Source organism: Asparagus officinalis, chromosome 7 (assembly GCF_001876935.1).
Source record: "Asparagus officinalis chromosome 7, Aspof.V1, whole genome shotgun sequence".
Classification (NCBI taxonomy): Eukaryota; Viridiplantae; Streptophyta; class Magnoliopsida; order Asparagales; family Asparagaceae; genus Asparagus; species Asparagus officinalis.
The window spans coordinates 54,445,440-54,470,882 of NC_033800.1; the positions used below are offsets into that span (position 1 = coordinate 54,445,440).

At 34.3% G+C, this 25,443-nt stretch overlaps 2 protein-coding genes and 1 pseudogene across 3 annotated transcripts in view; all 3 read right to left on the reverse strand.

Moving 5' to 3' along the window:
* LOC109849037 (crossover junction endonuclease MUS81) overlaps positions 1 to 8,299 on the reverse strand; it is a 17,736-nt gene extending 9,437 nt beyond the window's left edge. The window contains exons 1-9 of one of the 2 annotated variants that reach the window (XM_020418802.1): positions 7,910 to 8,298; positions 7,759 to 7,841; positions 6,895 to 6,973; positions 6,714 to 6,800; positions 6,491 to 6,616; positions 5,018 to 5,234; positions 4,296 to 4,404; positions 4,092 to 4,192; positions 3,823 to 3,965 (exon numbers count right to left, since the gene is read on the reverse strand). In XM_020418802.1, coding sequence (XP_020274391.1) covers positions 3,823 to 3,965; positions 4,092 to 4,192; positions 4,296 to 4,404; positions 5,018 to 5,234; positions 6,491 to 6,616; positions 6,714 to 6,800; positions 6,895 to 6,973; positions 7,759 to 7,841; positions 7,910 to 8,100 — 1,136 coding nt within the window. In that variant the 5' untranslated portion in view covers positions 8,101 to 8,298. Of the gene's footprint in view, positions 1 to 3,822; positions 3,966 to 4,091; positions 4,193 to 4,295; positions 4,405 to 5,017; positions 5,235 to 6,490; positions 6,617 to 6,713; positions 6,801 to 6,894; positions 6,974 to 7,758; positions 7,842 to 7,909 lie in introns of both variants that reach the window. The other variant, XM_020418803.1, reaches the window with a different exon arrangement.
* LOC109847159 lies at positions 10,221 to 19,647 on the reverse strand (annotated as a pseudogene).
* Positions 19,855 to 21,657, reverse strand: LOC109849730 (protein GAST1-like). Its single transcript, XM_020419593.1, has 4 exons — positions 21,519 to 21,657; positions 21,024 to 21,098; positions 20,886 to 20,919; positions 19,855 to 20,322 (listed from the first exon to the last, which is right to left on the reverse strand). The coding sequence occupies exons 1-4, from the start codon at positions 21,585 to 21,587 to the stop codon at positions 20,141 to 20,143; spliced, it is 360 nt and encodes a 119-aa protein (XP_020275182.1). The 5' UTR covers positions 21,588 to 21,657; the 3' UTR covers positions 19,855 to 20,140.

A 25,443-nucleotide genomic window follows, 5' to 3' on the forward strand; every position in this document is an offset into this window, starting at 1 on the left:
TTACAAAAAAAGGTAAAAGCCTAAGCAAAGAGGCAAAGTGATATGAGGGAATCAAACTCAGGTCAAAGTTAACCCTGTATGGTTTCTAAAAAATTACCGGTATTCCACAGGGAGATATTTTAAAGGATATGTTCTTGACATGCCATATTGTCAATGACATTTTAAGGTAACCTTTTACTGACATGTTACCATGGACCTAGATAAATTGAGATGAACATCATGAATTTTTTATGATTGGCTATGTTTGAAAGAGGTATATTCTTCATTATTTCTGTGGAGAACATATCATGAGACTGCAAGTGATTTTCATAGGATATGTTGCAGATATTTGCCCACCATCTCCTAACAGAGGTCCAGGGTGGACACGGAGTGCTAAGGAGCAGCGATCTAATTTTCCCTTTGAGACAAGCATAAACCAGGTTGCCTGGGTTGCTTATTGGATAAGATATTATCGCCAAGGAGCAAGGTTATCGATAGCGGATAGCGTCGCGTAGCAGTGAGGCATCGCTAAGGCTATTTCGGGCTATTACGGCAAAATAGCGGTAAAAAGCGCAAAGTCAAATAGCGGTCTAATTTAGATATGTATAAATACTAAAAAAGAAAAATTAAAGAAAAATCTAAGAAATTTAAAAGTACATATTGGATGATTTAAAGAGATCCTAAACATGAAATAGACATGTAACCATCACGTAATACCGAAGATGACTGGAGGAGTCAAAAAGTCATCGTCTTCGAGAAGAAGAGCTTAGCGGTGATAGGACTGCCCTAAGAGGAGCTCACGGTGAAGGAGGTGAGAGGAAGTATCAAGGTAGGTACCAGAGGCTATGAGAGGTGGCGGGAGTATGCTGAAAATCACAGGAGACGGTGGAATGCAATGGTCAAGGGTTGAGTTTAATTTTAAAAAAATAAGCCTCAAACCGCTTTTAAATAGTAATCAAAAAGCAAATTTCGAATGCGATCGCTCACTATTTACCATGACACACTATTAGCTGCTTTTACGAACAGACATATTCCGCAATATGTCACCGCTATTGCGCGATAGCGTAGCGGGTGACAGCGTCTCGAGAAGGGACCGCTAACGCTATTAGCGTCGCTATTGCGGGACTATTTTACCGTTATTTATAACAGTGCCAAGGAGGCATGGTCTTTATGGAAAATTCATGTCATTCTACCGGGAAACCTTTAAAGGAGATGTTGTTGCCATGTCACATGGTAAGCACACCCTTTTGTCAAAATTTAGTCCATCTCTGTTAAATTTCATCACTTGAATATAACTACAACAGTAACAAAGCCTTTAATCATAATATTAGGTCAACTAAATGGACCCCTTCGATCATCCATTATGTTTTGTTAATGGCCATATTCTCAGAAAATAGGGTCAGAAGCTATGAAATAGTGAGTAACTGGACGTCTGAAAGCTTGTTGTAGACAGTTGTCTGTCATGATTGGACTAACATTCTAAAGAGTAAAGTTTCACAAGTTCAAGTGGGCCTCCAAATTCATCAGAGTTGAAAGGCAATAATCAATGGGAATACTTCTCCAGAGGGCTCCAAGGGTTATGCTAGTTAATATTCAACTAGTTGATACAGGGTGTTGTCCACGTCAAGGTTATCGATAGCGATAATGTCACATAGCGGTGAGGTACCGCTAAGGCTATTTGCCCCTATAGCGATAAAATAGTAACAAATAGTGGTCAAATTTAAATATATTTAAATATTCTAAAAATAAAAAGATTTATAGAAAAATCTAAAAATTCTACAAATGCATATTTGATAATTTATAGAGAGCCTAAGCATGAAATAGATGTGTATCAATTGCGTAATATTAACAAAGTACTTTAAAGAATAAAAAAGCACCGGAAATGGTGGAGATGGTGGAGAGAGCACCGGAGATGGGGAGGAAGCACGGGAGAGAGAGAGAGGGGGAAAGAACCAGCGTCTAGGGTTTTTTCTCTTTTGTGGATACAAATCAAAGATAATGGGAGAGGGAGGGAGGGAGGGAGGGGGAGGGAGAAAGAAGAGATCTGATAGGATTGTAATGATAAAAAGGGTCGGGTTTGGGTATGGGTCGGGTAGAATATAAAAGTTATCCATCAAATAAAAGCGGGTTTTAGCAGTTAAAAGTGCTGGAAGGCGCACAATCACGAGTAGCGGTTTTGGCCGCTATTTGCTACCGCTTTCGCTGATAGCATAGCGGTAGCCAGTGCTAACGCTATGAAAATCGCTATAGCGCCGCTATGCATTACTATTCACAACAGCGGTCCACATGTTTCAAACACTACAAGCAAAGCCATCAAGATCCAATAATTCAAAGATACAAGAAATTCTATTCCTGAAAGCTGGAGAGGAGCTTAGGATATTGCTAAAAGTTTCATACTCAGATTGAGGCTAATTAGCTTGAATCTTAAAATAGACAACTCCAATGGGATGTGGTCAACACAAGCCTCGCGATTAGCTATTAACAAAATATAATTATGGAGAGAATGAGGCCCATCGCCTTAATTCATGTGGCGAGACAGGACTGTCACTGAAAATATAATTCCCAATAGGACATTAAATTCCTATCAAGAGATAATAAAATGATAAAGAGCAGTACAAACAAAATAGACAGGACTAACAATTTCATTTTGGCTTGTGAGAAATAAATCTAAGAAAGACACCTATAGGAAAATGTAGTTATTGCCTTGAAACATAAACAATATCCACTACTACAAAAACATTAAAGTTGAGAAGGAGTACATTGATATAAGATGCATATTGGCCCAAAGTCGTTGCAGCTGTAGATACTTTACGGCTAAACACTAAGAGACTAAAACATAAAGGCATGACAAAAGGATATATATAATACCATAATGGGTATGACATGACAGCTAATTTTGCTAAATGAACTATCAAGTGATAGACTAGTAACGAAATCCGTCTTCTGGTCACATCGGAGCAGGTGGGCATCACAACTCCTATCTCTTTGTAGCTCATTTTGTCACATGCGCCGCCAACTCATATTATATATACATGTAATATAAGTTGGGGCTTATTTAGCAAATTGAACTACTGCCTCATACCCATTATTTATATAACACGCGCTCCCCCACCCCCCAACTAACATACACATATGATACATGTATGCATGCATATATATATATATACATATACGTGCATGCATGCATATATGAAAATAATGGGTATGAGATGGCAGCTCACTTTTCTAAATGAGCTACCAAGAGATACCCTACTTGTCACATCAAAAGGGTGTTGACATCACCACTTCTATCTCTTCATAGCTCATTTTGCTAAATGAGACGCTACCTTATAACCATTAATCCTTGTACTACATATATACATAAACATATATATTATATGAACATAGAACATACATACAAACACACACGCACACATACATTCGGAGTAAATTTTTTGAAAAGGAAGTTATTTCCCAGAACAATTTACTTTCCACAAAGGAAATTTATCAAAAGCTGCATTAACAAAAAAGGAGACATCTCAATAGAAGTACCTTTGAAGATAAAGCAAATGGTGATTATACTGTTATGTCTACCCATAAATGTTTCAAGCTTGGTTTACTAAAAGACAGTCATGTGTGAAATATTTACAAATAAAAACAAGATAGTGATCTTGAACAGACAAAATGTGTTCCATAGACATATAATTATAGGGAGAAGTGACAATGAAAACTCAAATAAAGGAATCTGAAAATTTTTCAGAAACCGAAATGCAAGTGGTAGATAGTTTCCTTTTTCTTTCTTTTGGTGTGGGGTAGTGGGTGAGTTGTCCGGTAGGGAATTTGGTTGGAGGAACTCATACTGACCCAAAGTTTTCACGATCATCCAATATCAAGATAACATCATAGGTCTCTTCAAAGTTCTCCCCAAAACTTCGAGGTGGCATCGCCAAAATGTTTGCATCTTTTACCTCTGTGCCCACATCTATTGATTTTTTAACAGGAACATCCTGAGTAGTCCACAAAAAACATATGTATCACTACAAGCACATAGCATCTTATGTCTAGAAAAGGAGAAATTAGCGTAAATTTTGTTCAATACGAAAAAAAATACAAGAGGGCTGAAGTAAAGATACATGTGAAGTGCAACCCCTCAGATTGAAAGAACTCGTAGCTACATTATTATGGAGTGTATTTTCATGATAAGCAGCAGCAGAAATAAAACCTTTCTTGTTACCTGCATGCAAGTATACCAATAATTGGGTTGGTGAAGAGAAGATTGAACAAAATGCAACGGAACTATCATCTATCAAACCTCTAATAAAATCATGAAAAATTACCTGTATCCATGGAAGAGAAAGTACTAAATTCTGCAGTTGCAGAATAACTCTCAAGTTCCGCAGGAATGGAGTCAGAATCAGAAGAAACCACTATGTCATCCCCAAATTTCTGCAAAACAACAATGGGAAAGGTATCTTTTTCAGATCCAGAGCTTCCAAGACAACAAAAGCTGAAATATTTCATTAATAATTGTCAAAATTAAAAGGCCTATGTATAACCACAATCCTTTAATCAAGCTTTAATCAATGAGATAAGCAACTTTCCTCCCGATTTGTAGTCCATCCAATGATAATTAGTGAAATATTTCTATTTAGTGAATCAAACTACAACTGGGACAAGCCTAATTGTGCTTATGTTAGCTTTCCAAGTTCCAATAAAAAACATTATAAATTGATAAATTTGCATTATGTTGTCGAGAAATCTTAAATGAAACTGTGCACCTAAAAGTATGGCTGCTTGATACGACAAACTCAATTTCTAGTCAATTTCTGATAAATACTTTTTTATCTAGTCAAAGTATGTGATGCCAAGTTAAAACAATACAACCAATAGACATATCGTATCAGAACCATGACAGGTCCAAACACAATATAAATTGAACAATCTATTTGACATGGCTGGCCTGTCACATAAATAATCAGTGGATGGAAATTTCATGCTCTGCAGAAAAGCATAAATCAGAAATATTCAGATTACATGAGTATTTCAGGAGTAATCTTACCCTAGAAACATCATTCAATTCCTTTTGACAGCTTGAACTACTAAAGGAAAACCTTGCTTTTCTTTCAGTGACAGCGGAATCCAAATGTGATACTGTTTGCTGATCAAGAGAGCTTTGAGATCCATTTATTGCAGTCAACAGTGCAGAAGAATCATTTAAACCAGATCTCAGGATGCATTCACGTGCAGCTTCTTGGCCTTCTTGAGTTAGCATGTATCTAGAAAATAGTAGAATAGATACTCACATGTTTATATGATTGAATTGAATTTATCTGCAAAAATACATCAAATTCAAAAAAAATAAAGTTGGTTGGAATAACTAAGCACAAACAGCATAAATACAAGTATGCCAACCTAGTACAGGTTTTCAACCAAACAAATCCAACTTGCATTTATTACTCATTTACTGGATAAAATATTTTCTGTTTGAAACTTAAATCCCCAACATGTGTGATATGTGACTTCTCAAAGTAGCACCTTTCGCACAAGAAAACTTATGGTATCGGCTTGACCTTTCATGAGCAAGGAGCCAAGGACAAAATGAACACCTATGGTGAAGGTGTGCACTGTCTATTCTTGTTTCAACATTTCCACTATAGTGTCCGAGTGAATCCTGTTATTTCCTCTGGAATATATATAGACATGGATAGAAATGAATTTTATTAGCTCAAAGATTCCGGCTCACCAAATTGTATCCACATCAATATAGTATTGCATAGCTTCATATTATTTAAATAACATTTAAGTACTACATCATTGCTAATCTTCATGTTGGATAATCACATGAATTGTCAACTAAATACAGAGTTTAGCAAATCTTATTCACGTCAAGTTTTGTTTAAAGAATATATAGATGTGAGTGATTTGTGCCCCATCGATGTCCGTATCTGAGTCCATGCCTATCTCAATCAAAGCAAATATGCGTAATGATACCCATATGTGGTGCATAATCCATCCTTTTCAACCCCACTGCCACCCTCTGATTGTTTTTCTTTCAATAAAAAGATGGAAATTTTACAAACTTTACTGATTAATTAATATGAATTAAGCTGGCAAGATCGCTGTCAAGAACCATCAGGCACCATTCAAGGGTAGAAGTTTTATTCCTTTTTCTTTTCTTTTTATTTTGCAGGAATTGTTTCCATTTAAAACTGAATATTATGTTTCCTAAAACTGAAGCTTATATTTTCCATTGTGTTGCATTTAGTGAAAAAAATAAACTATCAAAATATATAAATTCAACTCAAGACGACAACAAAATTCTCACGAGGAAACAAGAATTTTGGCAACATATCAGACACAAGCCTTATCACCACCTGAAAAATCATGCCTAAGATATAAAAATTGGGTCTTAAACTAACTGAAATCAACTGATATTGTAATCATCATTAAAAAAATTATTATAACTGAGATTCAAAGAAAATGAGCCTTACTTTAATTATTATAACTGAGATTCAAAGAAAATGAGCCTTACTTTGCTGGGCAGCTTGATTTCACTACTAATCCTTTTGACACCAATGTCTTCATGCAGCTCCATCCAGTATACCAATCCCTACCTGAACTCACAAATTGTCCAGGTTTTCCTTTAGATTTATCTGGTCTGTCACAAACAAAGAAAGTGCAATCAGTTAATAATCACCTTCACAAACTTCCACGGCAATAGATGAGAACAATATCCGGCTAAGAGCATAACTCACCCAATAGCAGTTCGTGAAAGCCCACTAGCTTCAGCAGCATCAATGAGTTCCTGCTTCTTCATAAAACTATTACCGTTTGCCATTTCTCTAGAAGTGCAAAGAACAAAATTGACTTTCAAGCCACAATGTCATCAAAAATAAACATAAACATAAAGAAAAAGAGAAATGGTTTGTTGTGTACCTATAAAGGGTAATTAACAAGGCATACGCTACTGAATTCTTTTGGGGAACATAACGTTTGGGTCCTTTTGTCTTCTTTCCTACAGAAGCAAACAATTCAATGATAGAGGAACTGATGTAGAATGTAAAATAACTGCAGTTGTTTGGTTCATCACTTTACACTAATCACAGTAGATCACATTAGAAGTTATGAAAACAATAGACTAAATCCATCATTTTAACAAAAATCTACATATCTAAAATCTTAAGCAGATATGCAACTAGCTGATTTCGAGATTCATGAGTTTTCTAAGTTAAGAGATAAGTACACTCAGTGTCAGCATACAGTTATGTAATCATCCATCATATTAACCGGATGCAAGGCCACTCCAAAGAATGGCATCTATGTATGTATGAATCTACTATATATCTATCTAGACTATCTATATACTATACTAATAAAACAACCTCCACTGGATGCGGAATTGCAACACCTGATGCTAAATTAGACATGTAATTTTCCGTCCTCCATAATATTAGTTATTCTATTCCTTTTACATACGTTTTTTCCCTTTGCTCTATGCTTTATAAATCTAAAATGAACCCGAAAACTTCCAATTTTCTTGACATTAATGATTCGTTTATAACTGTATCTATGAGTGCAACAACATTGTAATACGAAGTGATGGGTAAAAATCAGTTCAATTCTAATATGTGGCAAAATAAATGTACACTTCCCCCAACAACATACTAACAAAAAAATTCCCAACAACTCAGTGAACAGATTTCAGGATCCAGCATTGTTTATTCATGATAACTAAACGCTCAGTTTAGGATACAGAATCAAAAACCATGTTAAAAATGAAAAATTAACCAAAATGTTTACCCTTTGACGGTGAAACCTCCAAAGGAGCAGGAGAATCAGGGAAAAAACCCTTCATAATCCTCAATATCCACTTCCCCACACCCCTACAACGAAAAATCCGTAACTCAAATCAACCAATTTCATCAAAATACGCAAACTTTGAAACACCTACTTGATCTTTGAGAGATCCTTCATGGTCTTGATGGGATTTTTGGAACTGCAGATACTTCGATAAGCGTTGGAGAGCGTCATGTCGAGGTTCTCTGCGATTCCATTGGGCTTCGCCATTTCCTGCCGCTTCTTCAAGAGGTAGAGAGCGATCTCCTCGTTCTCAGGACAGCGGACTGGCCACGTGTTCTCCATTGTGGGTGGTTGATTGGAAGACTAGATTTCAGAGGTTTTTATTTTGGGAGGGAATTTTAGGGTTAGGGTTTTGGATTGGGGAGCGAGAAGAGGGAGAGTCCGTACTCTAGGGTTTTCAAAGCGTTAACCCGCCATTGCCATTCGAATTGAGGCAAATGGCGAAGGAGCGAGAAGACAGAACGACTCTTTCCTCGCGAACGGGCCGAATAGGGCCATAAACAAGCAGTAAAGAGAAGGCTCTGTGGGTTTGGGCCGGTTCAATGAACTGTGCAAATATATCATTACGTAATATCATATCGTTGAGTTTCAGAAAAACTTTCCTTAGAGGGTTTTCATGAAAGTGAATTGTAAAAGTGTGAAAGTGAAATGATTTTAAGACTTTTGGTGTTTGTTTTATTGAAAGTAATTTTGAAAGTGAAATGTTAAAATGAGTCCACATCAGCTCTAATGCATGTTTAAGTTCCCCTAAAAAAAGTGCTGAAGTCAAGTGAAAGTGAGAATAAAGTGGAGACCACTCCTAATTAATTATATATTATTTCTTTTATAACATTTAATAGTTGTGCACATTGTTATGTCATGTATATAGTACGAATTAGACAATTTATGAACATGACTATATATTTTAGCGTGATTGTTGTACAGTTGTAACATGACTAGGCATTTAATAAGCCATTACGTTATTAAAAAAATTTTAGCGTGATTGTTGTACAGTTGTAACATGACTAGGCATTTAATAAGCCATTACGTTATTAAAAAAATATAAAGTACATAAGTAAAAAAATACAGAATACAAAGAATCTATAAAAATTAGTACAAGTAATTGATGATATATATACCTGAGGCTTTCAATTCGTTCTTTAGTTCTTACCAGAATAATTATTAGAGTTTAGAGTGTAATATGAATATAAATAACAAATAAATAAATAATTGCCACATCATCTTTATTTTCCTAGTTCCAAGATTAATTTATTTTTACAAACAAACATTGCATTCACTTTCATGTTGACGTGGATCCACTTTCACACTTGCAAAAATAAGTAACTTTCACACATTTGAGTCACCTTCATTTAACCAAACACCCCCTAAGGTGGGTTATTGGTTGAGGATTGTTGATTTGAACTTGGACTTTTATTGGATTTCAGATTAGGGTGTTATTTGTTTTGGACTAGAATTTAAATCTAAATTTAAGGTGTTATTGGTTTAGGACTAGAATTCGGATTTGAATTTAGTGTGTTATTGGTTTAGGACTAGGATTTGGATTTAAATTTAATGCGTTATTGATTTAGGACTAGGATTTTGATTTTAATTTAAGGTGTTATTATTGGTTGTCTAGGATCGCCATTAGGACTAGGATTTTAAAATCCACACTCCATTCCAATCCTACCAAGTTAAAATTGATGGATTATGATCTTACACTATGGATTTTCTCACTCCTATTATCTTTACTTATTTAAGAGTCCCACTACGGGCACATCACAAACCACACCTCTAACCACACCATTCACTAAACAACAGCCACGTGGAAAATCAATCGCAGGAGAAATCTTCGTTCTCCCCCAAAATCTCAAAACCCTCTCGCTCCCCCGTGCTGGGTCCTCGAGTTCATCCTCCGGCAACCGATCCCCAACCACCTCCTCCACTCCCTAATGAACTCCCTCCCTCCTCCGCGGCGACCCTCTCTCCGAGTCCTCCCTCCTCTCCCTCGAGCTCCCTCCTCCACCAGCTCAACTCCGATTCCCGCGCTTACGACTCCTCCCCTCTAACCCTGACCCTATTCCGCTCTGCCTACGTCCATGCCACCGTAGGGTCCACGCTCAACGCGGGCTCGTCGAAGCTGGTGGTCGATGCCGTGGAGAGGACTTGGTGATGGAGTCGGAGGCGAGCGGGTTGGTTTCTGAGGAGCTGATGGAGCGGAGAGGAGGATGGAGGAAGGTGGCAGCCGAGGCTCATCTTAGTGGGACGAGGACCTCGATGGAGGTTTTCTAGGAGTTTGATGATTGTTGACTATGAACACGATGATGACCATGATGGTGGTGGTCGTAGTATGGAGAGGAATGGGGTTGGTCCTGTTATCAGGGAAGACGAAGGAGTTAATGGGTTGTTAGAAGGAAACTTACCTATTAACAGTTAAGTTTCCCAACAAATTGTTCACGAAACTCTCTATACTTCTCATTCGTGTAAACACTTTGAAACTGTTTCTCCAACTCATCTTCTCCGACGCACGGGATGTAAGAGTACCAACTTTTCATATCTTCTTGTTTTTCACTTTCCACCTTTTTTGCCAATGCATTCTCATATTGCTCTACAAATTGTTTCAGGGTTGTCTTTGAATGAATGTAACCATCAAAATATGCATTCACACTCTCGCTTCTTTGTGTGGATGACATCCCCGCCCAAAATACATCATTCACATAAGCAGGGACCCACCGCTCCCTTTCCAGATACAACCCCTATAACCATGTGTTACTTTGAAGATCATACTTTTTTATGAACTCATCCCAAGAATCCTCAAATTGTTCTATTGACAATGAATCATAAATTGTCTTACACATGGCAAAACTAATTTTTTCATAGGCAGAGTACCTACTCAACTTTTCTGGTACCTTTTTCATAATATGCCATACGCACCACCGATGTCGGGTGTTCAGGATACATTTTCTATAGCATTCTTCATGGCCATACATTGATCGGTAATAATTCCTTTAGGAGCACAACCCCACATGCATGTCAACCAAGTCAAAAATAACCATGAAAAAAATGACTCTGTGTCCTCATGAGAGATGAGTCCACATCCTAATAATATTGATTGACCATGATGATTCACGCCTACAAATGGAGCAAAAGGCATGTCATACCTGTTTACCAAGTATGTTGTGTCAAATGTCACAACATCGCCGAACTCCTTACATGCTGCCTTGCTCCTTGCATCAGCCCAGAATACATTCCTTAGTCGACCCTTTTCATTCAAATCCATGGCATATAAGAAATCAGAATTGTTGGCTTTCATTCTCATAAAGTAACTATGCATCGTTGCTGCATCTCCTTCTACAAGTCGTAAACGACGAACCTTGTCTAAATAATTCCGGCAATCCTGAGGTAAATATGGAAGCTTATCAAGTCCCCCAGCCTGAATTTGAAGTGAGTCAATAGTCTTGTGCAATTTGATCCCGGCTTTATCATTCAATTCAAGCTTTTTCTTCACATGTTCATCAAGTACGCTATTGCACTTATAAAACCTGGACTTCCCTGGGCTCTGATCATGATTGTGATCCAAGACAAGGCTTGTTAATCTCCACTTCCCATGCGGCCTTAAACGAACATTAAGATGAGCAGGACAACCAACTTTTGTTTGTGGTCGTGCCTTGATGGGGTTGCTTCCTCTCGCACTTGCCTTTCCACCTTTGCTGCAGTGAAGAATTACATGCCTCACAACACCATCTTTTCCCTTACCCGACGATCTTTTCGCCACAGCAAATCTCTTTTCTTTAGCAAATCTTGAGTAGTACAGATAAGCTTCGTTTGGTGTGTTGAATTCCATTCCCACCTTCGATTCTTCAACTCTCTCCTCACAATTTTTCATTGCCTCGTTTCCATCTTCATTAGTATTTATCTCATCAGTCTCTTCTTTTGAAAAACCGTTTAATACCTCTTCTTCTTCTCCATGATCCCCACTCCATAGCAACAAATCAAACATTGCCTAAAACAGATTATGAAAGCCATTAAAATAGATAAAATAACTTGACAAAATTTAAACATCAAAATTTCAACTAAATCATTAAATTTTATAAAAATTAAAAGTTTAACATTCAAATAGATAACCTAATTTGTAAATTTAAACAGACAAGATTTTAATTGAGGCTTTGGAGAGGGCTGAGGAGAGAAGAGGAGAGGAAAGGGCTTTTGAGGAGAGGAGAGGAGAGGGCTAATCTCTTTTATTTTTTTGGAAAAGAGGAGAGGAGAGGGCTGATTTGAGGACAGGAGAGGCTTTGGAGTACTAAAAAGTTTGTCATTTAGTGAAAGAGTGTGGTTTATGGTGTGTCCAGGGTTGTGCCCCTTTTTCGCTTATTTAAATATTTAATATATTTCAAATTAAATATATTTAATTTTAAAATGTTCTATATTTCTAATTTATTTATATATTAACATTGAATGTATTTAATTTTAAAATATTTTTAATCAACCTCTATAAAAAAATTTCATTCATTTAAAATGAAATATATTTAATACTATTTAATATTTAATAAAAAATTAGATATGTTTATTATTTAACATTACTTGAATATATAAATATTTTAAATATTTAATATTATATGTACATTTTGTTTGAACTGTTTAAATGGATTGTAAGATGTGTTCATTTTTGTTGTTGTCATCCGTTAATCAAAATGAGGGTGGTTTCTCAAAATATATTTTTTTTATTAATAATTAAACATAATAACTTAATTTGAACCTCCTAATGCAAATAATTCACAAATCTAAAATTTAGTCTGAGAATCCGACCCTCAGTCTACGAAACCAACGCAAAGGTTCAATAATCCAAACCAAAAGTTTAAGAATTCTACTCACAAAAAATAAAATCTAATCCAAGAGTCTATAGTTTTAACCATAAAATCCAAGTCCAGGTCCCAATCCAAGAATGTCGGATTCATATGCAATTGTCCGAGTCCAAACCAACAATCTGAAACGAGTAACACCTTCTTAATGAATATTGTCATTAACTCTTTTAGATATTATATTCTAATATTACTTTAATTAATAATATATATTCAAATTATTTAAAGGAAAAATCTTAGACCAAAATTTGATATGAAAATAAATCAAACAGTGGTTAAGAAAAAAAAATATTTTTTAAGAGTAAGAAGAAAATTTTGGTCACAATTAAAAAAATAGTTACTATATCTTGTAGGATTTTATAAGGTACGTTTCATCTGATTTTACTATAAATTAAAGATATTATGAAAGTAAAAAATTATAAATAGTCATCTAAAATTATAAATAACACATATAAATATTCAAATATTGCAAACAACCCCCTTTAAATTCCTAAAAATTATAAATATATGTTGATAAATAGGCATATTGCAAACGAACCCTTAAAAGTAAAAGATTATATAGACCTTGAAAATTTTGAAATTGAAAAAAAAACTTAAAAATATAAAATAGTAAATGGCATTTAAAATTTTAAAATTATAGATAATCTCTAAAAATTCATAAATTACAAACAACCTCTTAAAAATTCAAAAGTGCAAATACTCTTCTATAAATTTAAAAAATACAAAATAGCCCCCTAGAAATTCAAAATTCAAAGGAAAAAATGAAAAAAATGAAAATTACAAAAAACATATAAAAAGGAACAAATTGACAAATAACACTGTGGAAATTTTATAAATATCTATTATTGGGTTTTTTGTTAAAACTTATTTTGGCCTAAGTAAAAAATGTAAATATCATCCTCGACAATTTACTAAGTGCATTTTGGTCATTTTGAGTTCACGCGAACTAAAAATATTAATTTTGATTCTACCAAAATTTATTAGGGGGTTTGGTGAGGGTTTTAAACATATTACGTATTTAGTTCCAAACACCAACCTTACTGGGGTTTAATGAAATTTACCCATATTTTAAATTTTATTTTTTTCAATCCGTACCCCTCAAATTGTATGTTTTTTAAAATTTACCTCTAAACCATGATAATTATAAATTTAGCTCCAAAATTATTTTATTTTCTTAGCTTTACTCATCATTTTAAATTTAGTATTTAAAATGTCTTGCTCTTGCAGGCACAGGCATAACACTTGTATAATTTAGTTAGAAACTTATAATTTTTTTTATGTAATTATATTTTCCCCCTAACTAATTATGTCCTAATTAAAAAAATGTCAAATACTGCCTTAAAATTTTTATAAGCATTTGTTATTTGGGTTTTTTTTTGTCAAATTTTATTGCAAGCTAAGTTAAAAAATATAAAACTGATTTGGATTTCAACCGAAATTTATTGAGGATTTGTTTCAGTAATTTGAGCACACACAAACTAACGATGTTAATTTTGAGGGTTTTTAGCTAAAAGTTATTGAGGGTTTAGTGAGAATTAATCCCAAACACCAAACTTGCTGGGGGTTTCTAAAATCTACCCATATTTTAATTTGAGTTTTTTTAAATTTGTACCCCTCAATTTGTAGGTATTTTTAAATTTGCCTCTAAATCATGATACTTTTTTTTATTTACTTCCAAAATTACTTTATTCCTTCAAGATTTTTTTTGAGAAAAAAAATAAGGTTATACCCTGTTCATAAAATTAATAAAAAATATATATACAAGAAAGGATACAAAGTGTATCCACAAATTGGAATATAGAAATTATAGTGTCAAAAAACTAATGATGTATAACATTCTTCTTCCAAACATCCATGAAGATGAAGAGATGGCCTTACCGTCATTCACTGTTGACATAGATATAAGGAAGAACCAAAGCCAGCCATACATATAATAGCGAGAAACTATAATTTTTGTAACCCAATAAAACAAAAGTCATTAACTATCACTAATATTTACGTTTATACAGATAACACAAAATTTATCCAGCTTCTTCTTCTTTGAACCATCAAAGGCTTCTACAGATTGGTTGTCCCTCAAGCTTTGCTGATATCTTCTGTGCTACTGAATCACTTCCAGCTCCTATCTAGTCATATAAGCCAGAGATAGCCAAGTTAATAATAGACTTATAGGAGAAAGTAGAATGATCAAAATACATTTATTTCTCGTAGTCCATAAACTCCAGCAAACTGATGCAAAAATAACACACCATAGATGTCCCGTAATACCCTGACAATTCTCTAAGGTTGTCATAAACTCTTCCAAGGATATTGGCCATGGGAAAGGTAATTGATAATCAGTGAAATGCTTCCATGCTTGCTTTGATATAGAACAAGAATAGAACAAATGTTCTCTAGATTCTGATTCTACCCCACAAAAGGTACAAGTGATATCCCCATTCCACCCTTTAGATTGAAGAACATCCTTAGTATGCAATCTGTTAATAGTAAGAAGCCAAATGAAGATACATACTTTGGAAGGAATGATGGAGTTCCAGATAAGTTTATGAATTAGGCTAGTAATACCTTTGTAGTTTATGAAATTGTAAAAAGATTTAACAGTATATATACCACTAGAAACAAGGGACCATTTGGGTTGGTCTGAGCTTGAGGATACATGAAATTCCCTGATTAAATTCATGAGCTTGACTCTGTCTGTTTGAGATGCGTAGGAAATACTTCTTCTCATCAATGGATGCCAATGCCATTCTTTTTCAATAAATTTGCCTTGACTTCTAACAGAAACATTTGAAGAAAGGGTTAACTTGAAGGATTCTGGAAATAAACTTGCTAAGCAATTGGAACTAGACCACTTGTCTTCCCAGAAGCTAATTTTGTCACCAATACCAAGAGTCCAGGTTATGTTATGGAAGAAAGTCTCCTTATGAGATAGCACAACATTCCAAAAGGAAGAGTTGGATGGATTGTAATGTCTAGTTTGAAGAGTAGTACCTTTAGTAACATAGAGTTTGTGTAGAAAATCACCTGTTGTGGAATTCATGTCTAAGCACTTCCATAACTATTTAGTTAAGAGAGAAGTGTTAAAAGATGAGATATCTTTAACTCCCCTCTTTTACTTAAACAAACTTTCTCCCAATTGACTAAGCAATTGAATGTCATAGTATCTGTATTTCCTGTCCAAAGAAATTTTTTCCTAACTTTGTCAATTTCTTTGATAAGTCATGTAGGTAGATTATAGAAAGACATATAATACAACAGAATTGAAGTAAGCACTGAATTAAGAAGGATAAGTCTCCCACCATAAAACAAAGAATTCTTCTTCCAAGATGCAAGCTTTCTATGAAGGTTATCCAATATAGGTTGCCAATCAAATTTTGATAATTTCTCATATCTCAAAGGTAGAAAAAGATACTTGATAGGTAGACATTCAACCTTACAGTCAAGTGTAGAGGCGAGCCTTTAAGCTTTTTGATGAATTTTTCCAAAATATATAAGTGATGATTTTGAATAATTGATACTTAGTCCTGATAGATCTTCAAAGATATATAGAATAGTCTTGAGGATGGAGATGTCTTTAAAAGAGATTTTGATAAAAAGAAAAGTGTCATCAGCAAATTGAAGGATTCTCAAATGATTGAGAGGCTCCTTAAGCCCAAGAGAGGATAATAAACCTTCCTTAGCATTATTCATAATCATTCTGTTGAGAACATCTACAACAATGTTAAATAACATTGTAGATAATGGATCATCTTGTTTGAGGCCTCTTTTACAAGTGAAGAATTTAGAAGGTGAACCATTTACTAGAACTGCACAATTAGATGAAGAAATGATATGGTGAATCCATGCACACCACTTATTTCCAAAACCCCTTGCTTTCAGTAAATCTATAAGAAAAATCCAGTCTATGGAATCAAATGCCTTTGCAAAGTCTATCTTAAATATAACTACTTACTTTTTCCTTTTTAACATGAGTGAATCATTTCATTAGCATGAAGAATAGAATCAAGCATGGATTTACCCACTTGGAAAGCAGACTGTGTAGGTGCCACTAAAGTTGGCATAAGTTGAGACAATCTATTGGCTAGAATTTTAGAGAAAATCTTGAAGAGGTAATTAATGAGACTAATGGGTCTGAAATCTTTAACCATGGAGCATTCCTTGAGCTTTGGCACTAGGGTGATAAAAACTTTATTGACCCTATGCAAATGGGATGGATCCTCATGAAAAAAATATATTAAAGAAATAAGGTCCTCCTTGATCAGATCCCAAAAAGAATGATAAAAAGCCATTGAGTAACCGTCTGGCCCTGGGGCTTTGTTAGCATTCATTCCAAACACTACATTTTTAATTTCAGAGTTAGTGAATGGGCCTTCTAGAGAAGACAAATTATTCTCATGTTGAGGATATAGAGATGACCAATCAATATTCAACTGTTTGTTATTATCTTGACCAAATAAATCATGGTAATAATCATGGAAGGCCTTGGAAACTTCAAAATCTCCAATGATGTCTCTACCCTGATAAGAGATAGATGCAATGAAATTAGCTTTCTTATGATAAAAAGCTGTTTTGTGGAAAAAAAGATGTATTAGCATCACCCTCTTTTAACCATTGGACTCGAGACCTTTGGTGCCAATAATTTTCTTCTTTTTTAGTCAAGGGTGTGAAAGCAGATTGGAGTAAATGCCTACCATTAGTTTCCGAATCAGAGAGAGGTCTTTGTTCTTCTAACAAATCAAGGGAATTGATTTTAGATAAGATCTCTGACTTCTTAGATGATATAGGTCCAAGAACATTTTTGTTCCACCACTTGGTCATTCTCTTAAGAAGTTTTAGCTTCAAAATAAACATATCCACGGGATTACCCTGACCTTGAAAAGAATTCCAGCAACTAGAAATGAAGGGGATAAAATTAGAGTTATGTAGTCAGCTTCTCTCAAATATGAAAATATGAGGTTGTGGTTTAATCCCACCACTATCAAGAATAATAGAAAAATGGTCTGAACCCATTGCAGGAGGAGAAAATTGAGTGCATAAAGGAAATTTCTTATCCCAATCAGAATTAATAAAGAATCTCTCTAACCTTGCCATGGAAGGGTTTAATCTCTTATTCGACCATGTGAAAGCTCTACCAGATAAAGGCAAATCAATAAGAGATGCAGAGGAAACAAAAACCCTAAAGGACTTGATATCTCTAGAAGAGCCATTCCTACCACTACGCTCATCAGCAGCAAGGGTAGCATTAAAATTCCCACATAGAATCCAAGGCCCTGGAAGAATAGAACTAATACGATTTAGTTCCCACCAACAGACTTCTCTGTCATCCCTATCAGTAGGGGCATACACTGATGTAAAGATAAAGTACTAATTTGTTGGTTTATGGTGAAGGTGGACGGAAACAGAAAAGATACCCACATATGACTGAATTAAGGAGAAAGTACCAGACCAACCAACTAAGACTCCTCCTCTAGAATCTGTTGAGTTAAGATAACACTAATGACTGAGTCTCCTACCACCTATTCCTTCAAGATTATTTATGACTGAGTCTCCTACCACCGGTTGGAACCGCCGACGGGCGGCGGCGGGCTAGCGGCGGCGGCGACGGGCGGCGGAGGCGCGACGGGCAGCGGTGGTGGCGACGATGGCTAGCGGTGGCGGGGGCGGGTGGCGGCAGGCGGCGACAGCGGCGAGTGGTGGCGGCGGGCGGGCGACGGCCGACGAGCAGTGGCGGATGCGCGACGGACAGCGACGGGGGCGGGCGGGTGGCAGCAGGCGGCGATAGCGGTGGGTGGTGGCGGCGGGCGGCCGACGACCGACGCGGCCGACGGACGCGGCTTAGATGAAAAAACGAGCAGTGGCGGCTGCGGGCAACGGACGACCGACGGGCACCGGCGAGCGGCGAAGCAGCGGCGACGGGAGGGCGGCGGCAAGCGGCAGGCAGCGACAGGTGGGGACGGCGGGCGACGGACCGGCCGGCCGAGAAGGCAGGCGGGCGTGCGAGCGGGCGACGGCGACTTAGATGAAAAAACGGAATCTCAAAACACCTTTTTGGTGTTTTAAGAAAAACGTTTATTTTTTGGATTTTGTAAAGGGTCAAGTCAAAAAATCGGCCCGGTTGCCAAACACGTTTCAATTTTTTTTTAAATAAAAACGGTAAAAACGCTATGGTTGTCAAATGCTTCCTTAATAATTAAACCCGTAACCTTAACAATTAAACCCGTAAACTTAACAATTAAACTCGCAACCTTAACAACAAACCCGTAACCTACACAACAAACCCATAACCTTAACAACCAACCGTAACCTTAACAACCAACGCATAATCTTTACACCCAACTATTGTCTTTAACAACGAATATTGTAAAAATACGAAAATAATAAAAAATAAAAATAATAAAATAACAATACCCATCAATCATTTCAACTATCATCACAGCAACATCATGATAAGAATAAAAAACGAAAATAATAAAATAACAATGCTCATCAATCATTTCAATTATCATCACAGTAACATCATGATAAGAGAGAGAGAGAGAGAGAGAGAGAGAGAGAGAGAGAGAGAGAGAGAGAGGATCCATAACCTTAACAATTGACCCGTAACCTTAACAATTAAACCCTTAACATGAACAATTAAACCCGTAACCTTAACAATCTCCTAATACAAACAAAACAGTTAGTTCCTCTCATCAACAACGAAAATAATAAAAAACAGAAATAATAAAATAATAATGTTCATCAATCATTTCAAATATCAGTAACATCATGATAAAGAGAGAGAGAGAGAGAGAATGGTATTATGGTCTTCACATATTTTAATCTCTTGGGTTTTGTGTTTTGGAAGCTCAGAGAACAAAATATTTATTTTTGGGGGCAAAGCACCCGTTGACAAAGTCTTGGGAGGGGGGATGGGAGAGAGGGGAGCATGTTTTCTTGGGTTTTGGGGGCTGGAAGCATTTTTCCCTAATTTTTTTAAAAGATTTTACATACCCATATCATTGAAATTTGGACGATGAGGAGTGAAGTTTGTGAAATATTCTATTTTTTGGCACATCCGGATTTTGTTTTTTTTGTTTTTTAAATTTAAACTTACTTTACATTGTCTGCGGATTGTATAGGATAGGATTCTTGATATTCTGTACAGGAAAACCTCTTTCCGCTCCATTATTGTACTAGAATTTCAAGAAAAATAAAACGCCAGTGTACAATTTCTTCGCCCATAATTTTCTAATTAACTCCTGTTTCAAAGAAATACAACATCTTAATACAAAAACAAAGAGCCATCATACAATAATATTTGATGGGCCATAATATAGCCAGGGCCAGGATCACACCAAACCGTTACGATGAATCAGCCACAGCGCATAGGCCAGGCCAACCCACACTCCAATAAAAAGGTGACGGGCCTTAAGATAGGCCACCATCAAACTTCATTACAATAGGCAGGGCTAGGTACGTGCGTATTTATATTTATATATTTTTAATGTTCAGGGGCATTTTGGGCCTCCCCTCTTGGTCTTCCAGTTGTTGTAGCAAGGGCAGGACTGCTTGTTCCCGTACGTCCCCGGCGGCACGCACAGGCAAGTCTCACAGCATTTCTTGCAGAAGAACATGCACGGCTTCCTGTACTGCGTAGCAGAGCACCGCTGCGTGCACCGCCCGGGGCATTCTACACTCAGAAAAAAAAGCAGGAATTGACCGTTAATTAGGCGACCGTGTCTGATTATTTATGGCCGGAAAAACAACATGCTGTTCCAACTACATTAGTCAGTCAGGTGAATAATTCGATGGTTAGACGCTACGAGATACTTTATCAAATCGTTAAAAAGAACATCATTAGTGTTTATTTGTTTCTTAATGTAGTACTTACAGTGAAAAGTTAGCCGGATTAATTATCGCAATGATTGAAACAACACTTATGTGACGTTTCGGCGCATACTTGAAAAAAACCACATATAGTCAGTTTAGTACCAAATCTTTTACGTACTTGTAATTTTCTGCAAACTAAATGCATGGTCCCTGATTTCTTGACGTAGTTGGCAAATTAATTAGCTAGCATTTCTAAGCCCGCCTAAGACGAAAATAACAATATTTTATTTTATCACGTTAAGAAATCGGAACTTAGTCTTAGCCTGCTCTGCACGACGTATGACATGGAAAAATTACGCTCAAAATTAAAGATCATGATCAGAGTAAATTTTCATTAGGAGTAGTAAGACTCTTAAAACTTACCTTGTGGTTGGAGGCTTCCTTGAGTGACTCCGTACTGCATTAATATTCCAATTTCAACGAGAAAAATTAGCCGCCAGATCATATGAAACAATTTAAGACGATATAATTTATTAGAGATTTTCTTCGGTAGATTCACACCGTTGGAAGGTTGGGTTGAGAACTGGGTGTTGGCGTCTCCACTGGTTGAGGAGTTGGTCCATGAGAATGCTTAGCCTGCAAAATTACCAAAATGCCCACCTAATCAGTTTTACAAATATTGAGAAAAATTAAGTATCTTTACAAACCAAACGAAAAAAATAATAATAATACAAAGGAATAAAGAAAACAAGTTTTGGTATTAATGGAACATATGGTATCTATGGAGAGGCTAATAAACATATATAAGTACATTTTAAAAAAAAGGCATACCGAAAGAATTAATTGATGGGTAAAATAGAAACCATTTAAAAAATCTAGGAGATGGAGATGATTTTCCAGAAACCAAACACTGGTATAACTAGCTACTTGTTGACTCTTTTTAAGGGGAAAGTTAGTTCATAAATTAAGCTAAAGAGCTACAATCATTTATCATCTGAATAGTATAAACATTGTATAGGTAGTAGTGAAAATTTTGTGTGTGAGAGAGAAAAGAACCTGGCTTCCTTGGGATATAATTAGAATAAAGAGAAGGGAAAAGAGAATAATGCCATATTTGCTTGCCATGACTAAGTTTGTTAAAGTAGTTAACCAACTATAGAATCAAGAGTGTGTTTTTTTTTTTTTTTGCTTTGAGTGAGGCAAAAAGGTGAGGGGGCTGCTGGGGTTTTATAGTGTTGTTGTGGGCACAGCTACATGTGCACCATGGGACATTTCACATCACCAAGAAAATAGAAGAATACAAGTACTGAAGTGAATTTAATTAATTTTCAAGATAATGTGCAATTGTGTTCCTTTTTTTTCCTTTTTTTTTAAAAATTTGCTTGCCAATGGCTGTTGTGAAGCTTTGATGTGATAAACATAATGGCCAGTTGATTAATGGGAAACGTCGGTTGGTGTCTATTCTTATCTTTTTTTGTTTTTTGTTCATTTCTGTATGTTTTTTTTTAACTTCATTAGCGAGATCAATTTTCAAATTACAATGAATCACAAGTAGATCATACTCTTCTTCTTGAATTACACTTACTTTAATTTTAGTTCAAGACAAATTAGAATTCACTAAACAATAAAGATTGAAGAATTATTCAGATCCCATTTAATTAGAGGATCCAAATTTAAGATGTTAGTTGCGTTAAGACTGCATCAACATTAGAAGACGTATTAAAAGACAGAAGCAAAATAGAATATGATAAAAGCTACTTCAATAAATTCTCCTCATAGAAGCTACTTCAATAAATTAAATTATTATTTTTTTGCAATATTATTACCGTTGACCCGTCCATTGTATTAAAACTTCGAAATAGTAATTAGGATTGAAGGTTATAGTTTTATATCTTAACAAGTTACTACAAGTTGAGTGCATTTTCACATATGAAAGACTCGAGGAGCGATATCCATTTATTTTATTAAATTTGTTTTAGAATTTGTGCCAAATCTAGGTTGCTTTGCTATTATGTCAAAGATCTCTACACTACATTCTAACTTTAAAATTATGAAGCATCGAGGATTATGAATTTATATACATGCGCGTTGAAAGCATTTTTATTTGCTAAATTCTGGACACATGAAGCGATATTTTTCCCCTGAAAAAACCTGTAAATTCTCATCCAATAAAATATGAACCTGGATTGCTCCGTCATGTCAAGATTCCTTCAATTAAAACGAAACTTTAAGCTAGCATTTGGATACTATGATATTTTTGCCAAAAAAAAACACAATATGTTTGAAAAAGATGTTGTTTTTGTTAGGTATAATGTTAAAAACTAAAAACACAACACTTATTTCAAAATATAAAAGACGTTTCAAGTTTGGTATTTATGTTTTGAGTTTGAAGGGTGCATGTTAATATAGTGTATTAATAATATATTTAATATATTTTAATATATTTCTTACAAACTATAATATAATATTAAATTATATTATTTAATACATTTCATTATACCATTAGTTTCCAAATATATCAATACTATGGTCAATACCATTAATTAATAATACTTATAATATTATAATTAATATAATATAATAATTATATTTAAATACTATTATATATAATTATATTATTTAAATATATTACATTATAATACTAGTTTTCTAATATATCAATACTATGTTTAACACCATTAATTAATTATATATATACTATTATAATTAAAATAATATAATAATTATAGTTTAAATACTATTTTTATATTAAATAAATATTAAATAATAACAAAATAAAATATTTGACAAAACAATAACAATTTATTATTAATAAATAATCTTATAGTAAAGATATAATATTGAATTATATAATAAAAAATTATTGTATTACATTATATATTTAATAAAATATATTGTTAATTTTGAATAACATGTTATGTAATAATAACAGTTAATACTAAAATAATGATCCTCTAAGAATAAAAGATTGAATATAAATATATTCAATATGTTCATAATATATTATATAGTAAATCATAATTTATTACATTATAAAATAATGGTAAAATAGTTACATATTAAAATTAAATTACTTACTAATGATAAATTACATATACTATAACATCTATTAATATAATAATAATACATAAAATAATAAAAAGAAAATGTTAATATGTTATTATTATTAAAAATTTAATATATTAATAACAGTAACATATTTATGTAAAAATAGTTAAATATATTAATATTTGAAAACAATATCTAGGTATTATATTATAATATATATTATAAATATGTATAGCATATAACATTATAATCTATAAATTATATATAATACTATAAAATGTATGTATATATCATAATAATATTTTTTATAATATTATATACTATAATACATATTATTATTATAGAAAAATATAATATATATATATAATATATATATATATATATTATATATATATATTATTGAGCAATAGGGCGTTACCAAGCACAAAAAGTTGGCCTTGTAGGTGATGTGTCACATCCCCCTCACTCATTCAACATATCGGGGACACGATTTAACAGTGGGGTATGTGATGGATGAGAACAGCACATAGCGGTACCAAGCATTACCCATTTCTCTCGCTCTCTCTCTCTCTCTCTCTCTTTCTCTCTCTCTCCTCTATATGTATATATATTATATATAGTATATTAGTATAGTATTCATATAGTATATATATATAATATATATATTATATATATATATATAACATTAAAAAAAGTTATGTATTTATTAATAAAGACTGTATATATTATATATATTATATATAATATAAAATATATAGTAGTATATACATATATATATATATATTTTTAGATATATATATATATACATATATATATATATATAACATTGTTAATTAAAGTAATTATATTATATTTAGTATGTAATATTATTAATAAGATGTTTAATACTAATTTGGTATAAAAAGGTTAAACTATATTGTTGACAAAAAACACTTACCATGATATTTTAAAAACACATTTGGAGAAAAGCACCATGATATTTTGAGAACACCATATAAAATTTATCTTGGTATCCCAACCTTAAAATTGTGATGAGAATTTGATGGTTATAATTTTATATTCTTTAATTTTAATATTAAAATTTACATAATTAAGTAATTTATGATCACATCAAGAATACTAAAGATAGCGAAGGACAACATTTTCCGTGTACATTCCAAAACCCCCACTGATGTCACCCATGTGCATGGTGGATTGTGGGGGATCCCCTCACATGTGAGCTCTCACATGCATCCAAACACTCTCCTCTCTCTTGTGGACACACGCATACCTCTCATAGGCACCACATGAGCCTAACTAACAAAGGCCAAGCAAACCCAACGATATATGTCTTTATTAATTCTCTAACATCGGCTCGTGAAAACATTTTGGAGCTGTTCTCCAACTGAAAGTCTCCAACTTCTTCTTAATTTTTTATTGAACCGAGGTGCGTTGGAAAATTTATATACGGGGTCCTCTAAGAAAGTTGACGGTAATTAATCCTATCCCTAAGGAAGGGATCTATATATGGAAGATGATATGTTTAGCACGTAGGAATTAGTGTGTCTTAACCCTTCCACTTTAGGGAAAGAAGCTTATGCTCTAATTGTATGCATGTGGGTCCAGATTCTCTACATCCTTAGCTGTATATATTTTATATAGCTTATCCATCAATATTCTTCGCTTAGTGAAACCCATGAATGATATTAATTATCTAATTGATAATATGATTTATGGGACCAACAGAGATAAGTTCATGGTATTACTCCACCTAACTAATTGTACCGCATTCTCTATAATTAAGATTATAAACAATCTGAACCCGATGAAATTTTTGAATATATATATATATATAATTTTTTTTACTTTGAGAGCGTCCATGCGGGGTGGTGGTTGGGGCAGTTTACGAGACACGTCATTAATGCAGCGGATCAGATGTAGGTTGGCGTTGTTT

Bases quoted from the DNA above. Each gene is read 5' to 3' on its own strand.
- LOC109849730 (XM_020419593.1), bottom strand. From the start codon at position 21,587: ATGGCAAGCAAATATGGCATTATTCTCTTTTCCCTTCTCTTTATTCTA. The intron at 21,099-21,518 runs GTTCTTTTCTCT...GTAATTTTGCAG, and splicing joins TTATATCCCAAGGAAGCCAG to GCTAAGCATTCTCATGGACC. The intron at 20,920-21,023 runs GTGTGAATCTAC...ATATTAATGCAG, and splicing joins CTCAACCCAACCTTCCAACG to TACGGAGTCACTCAAGGAAG.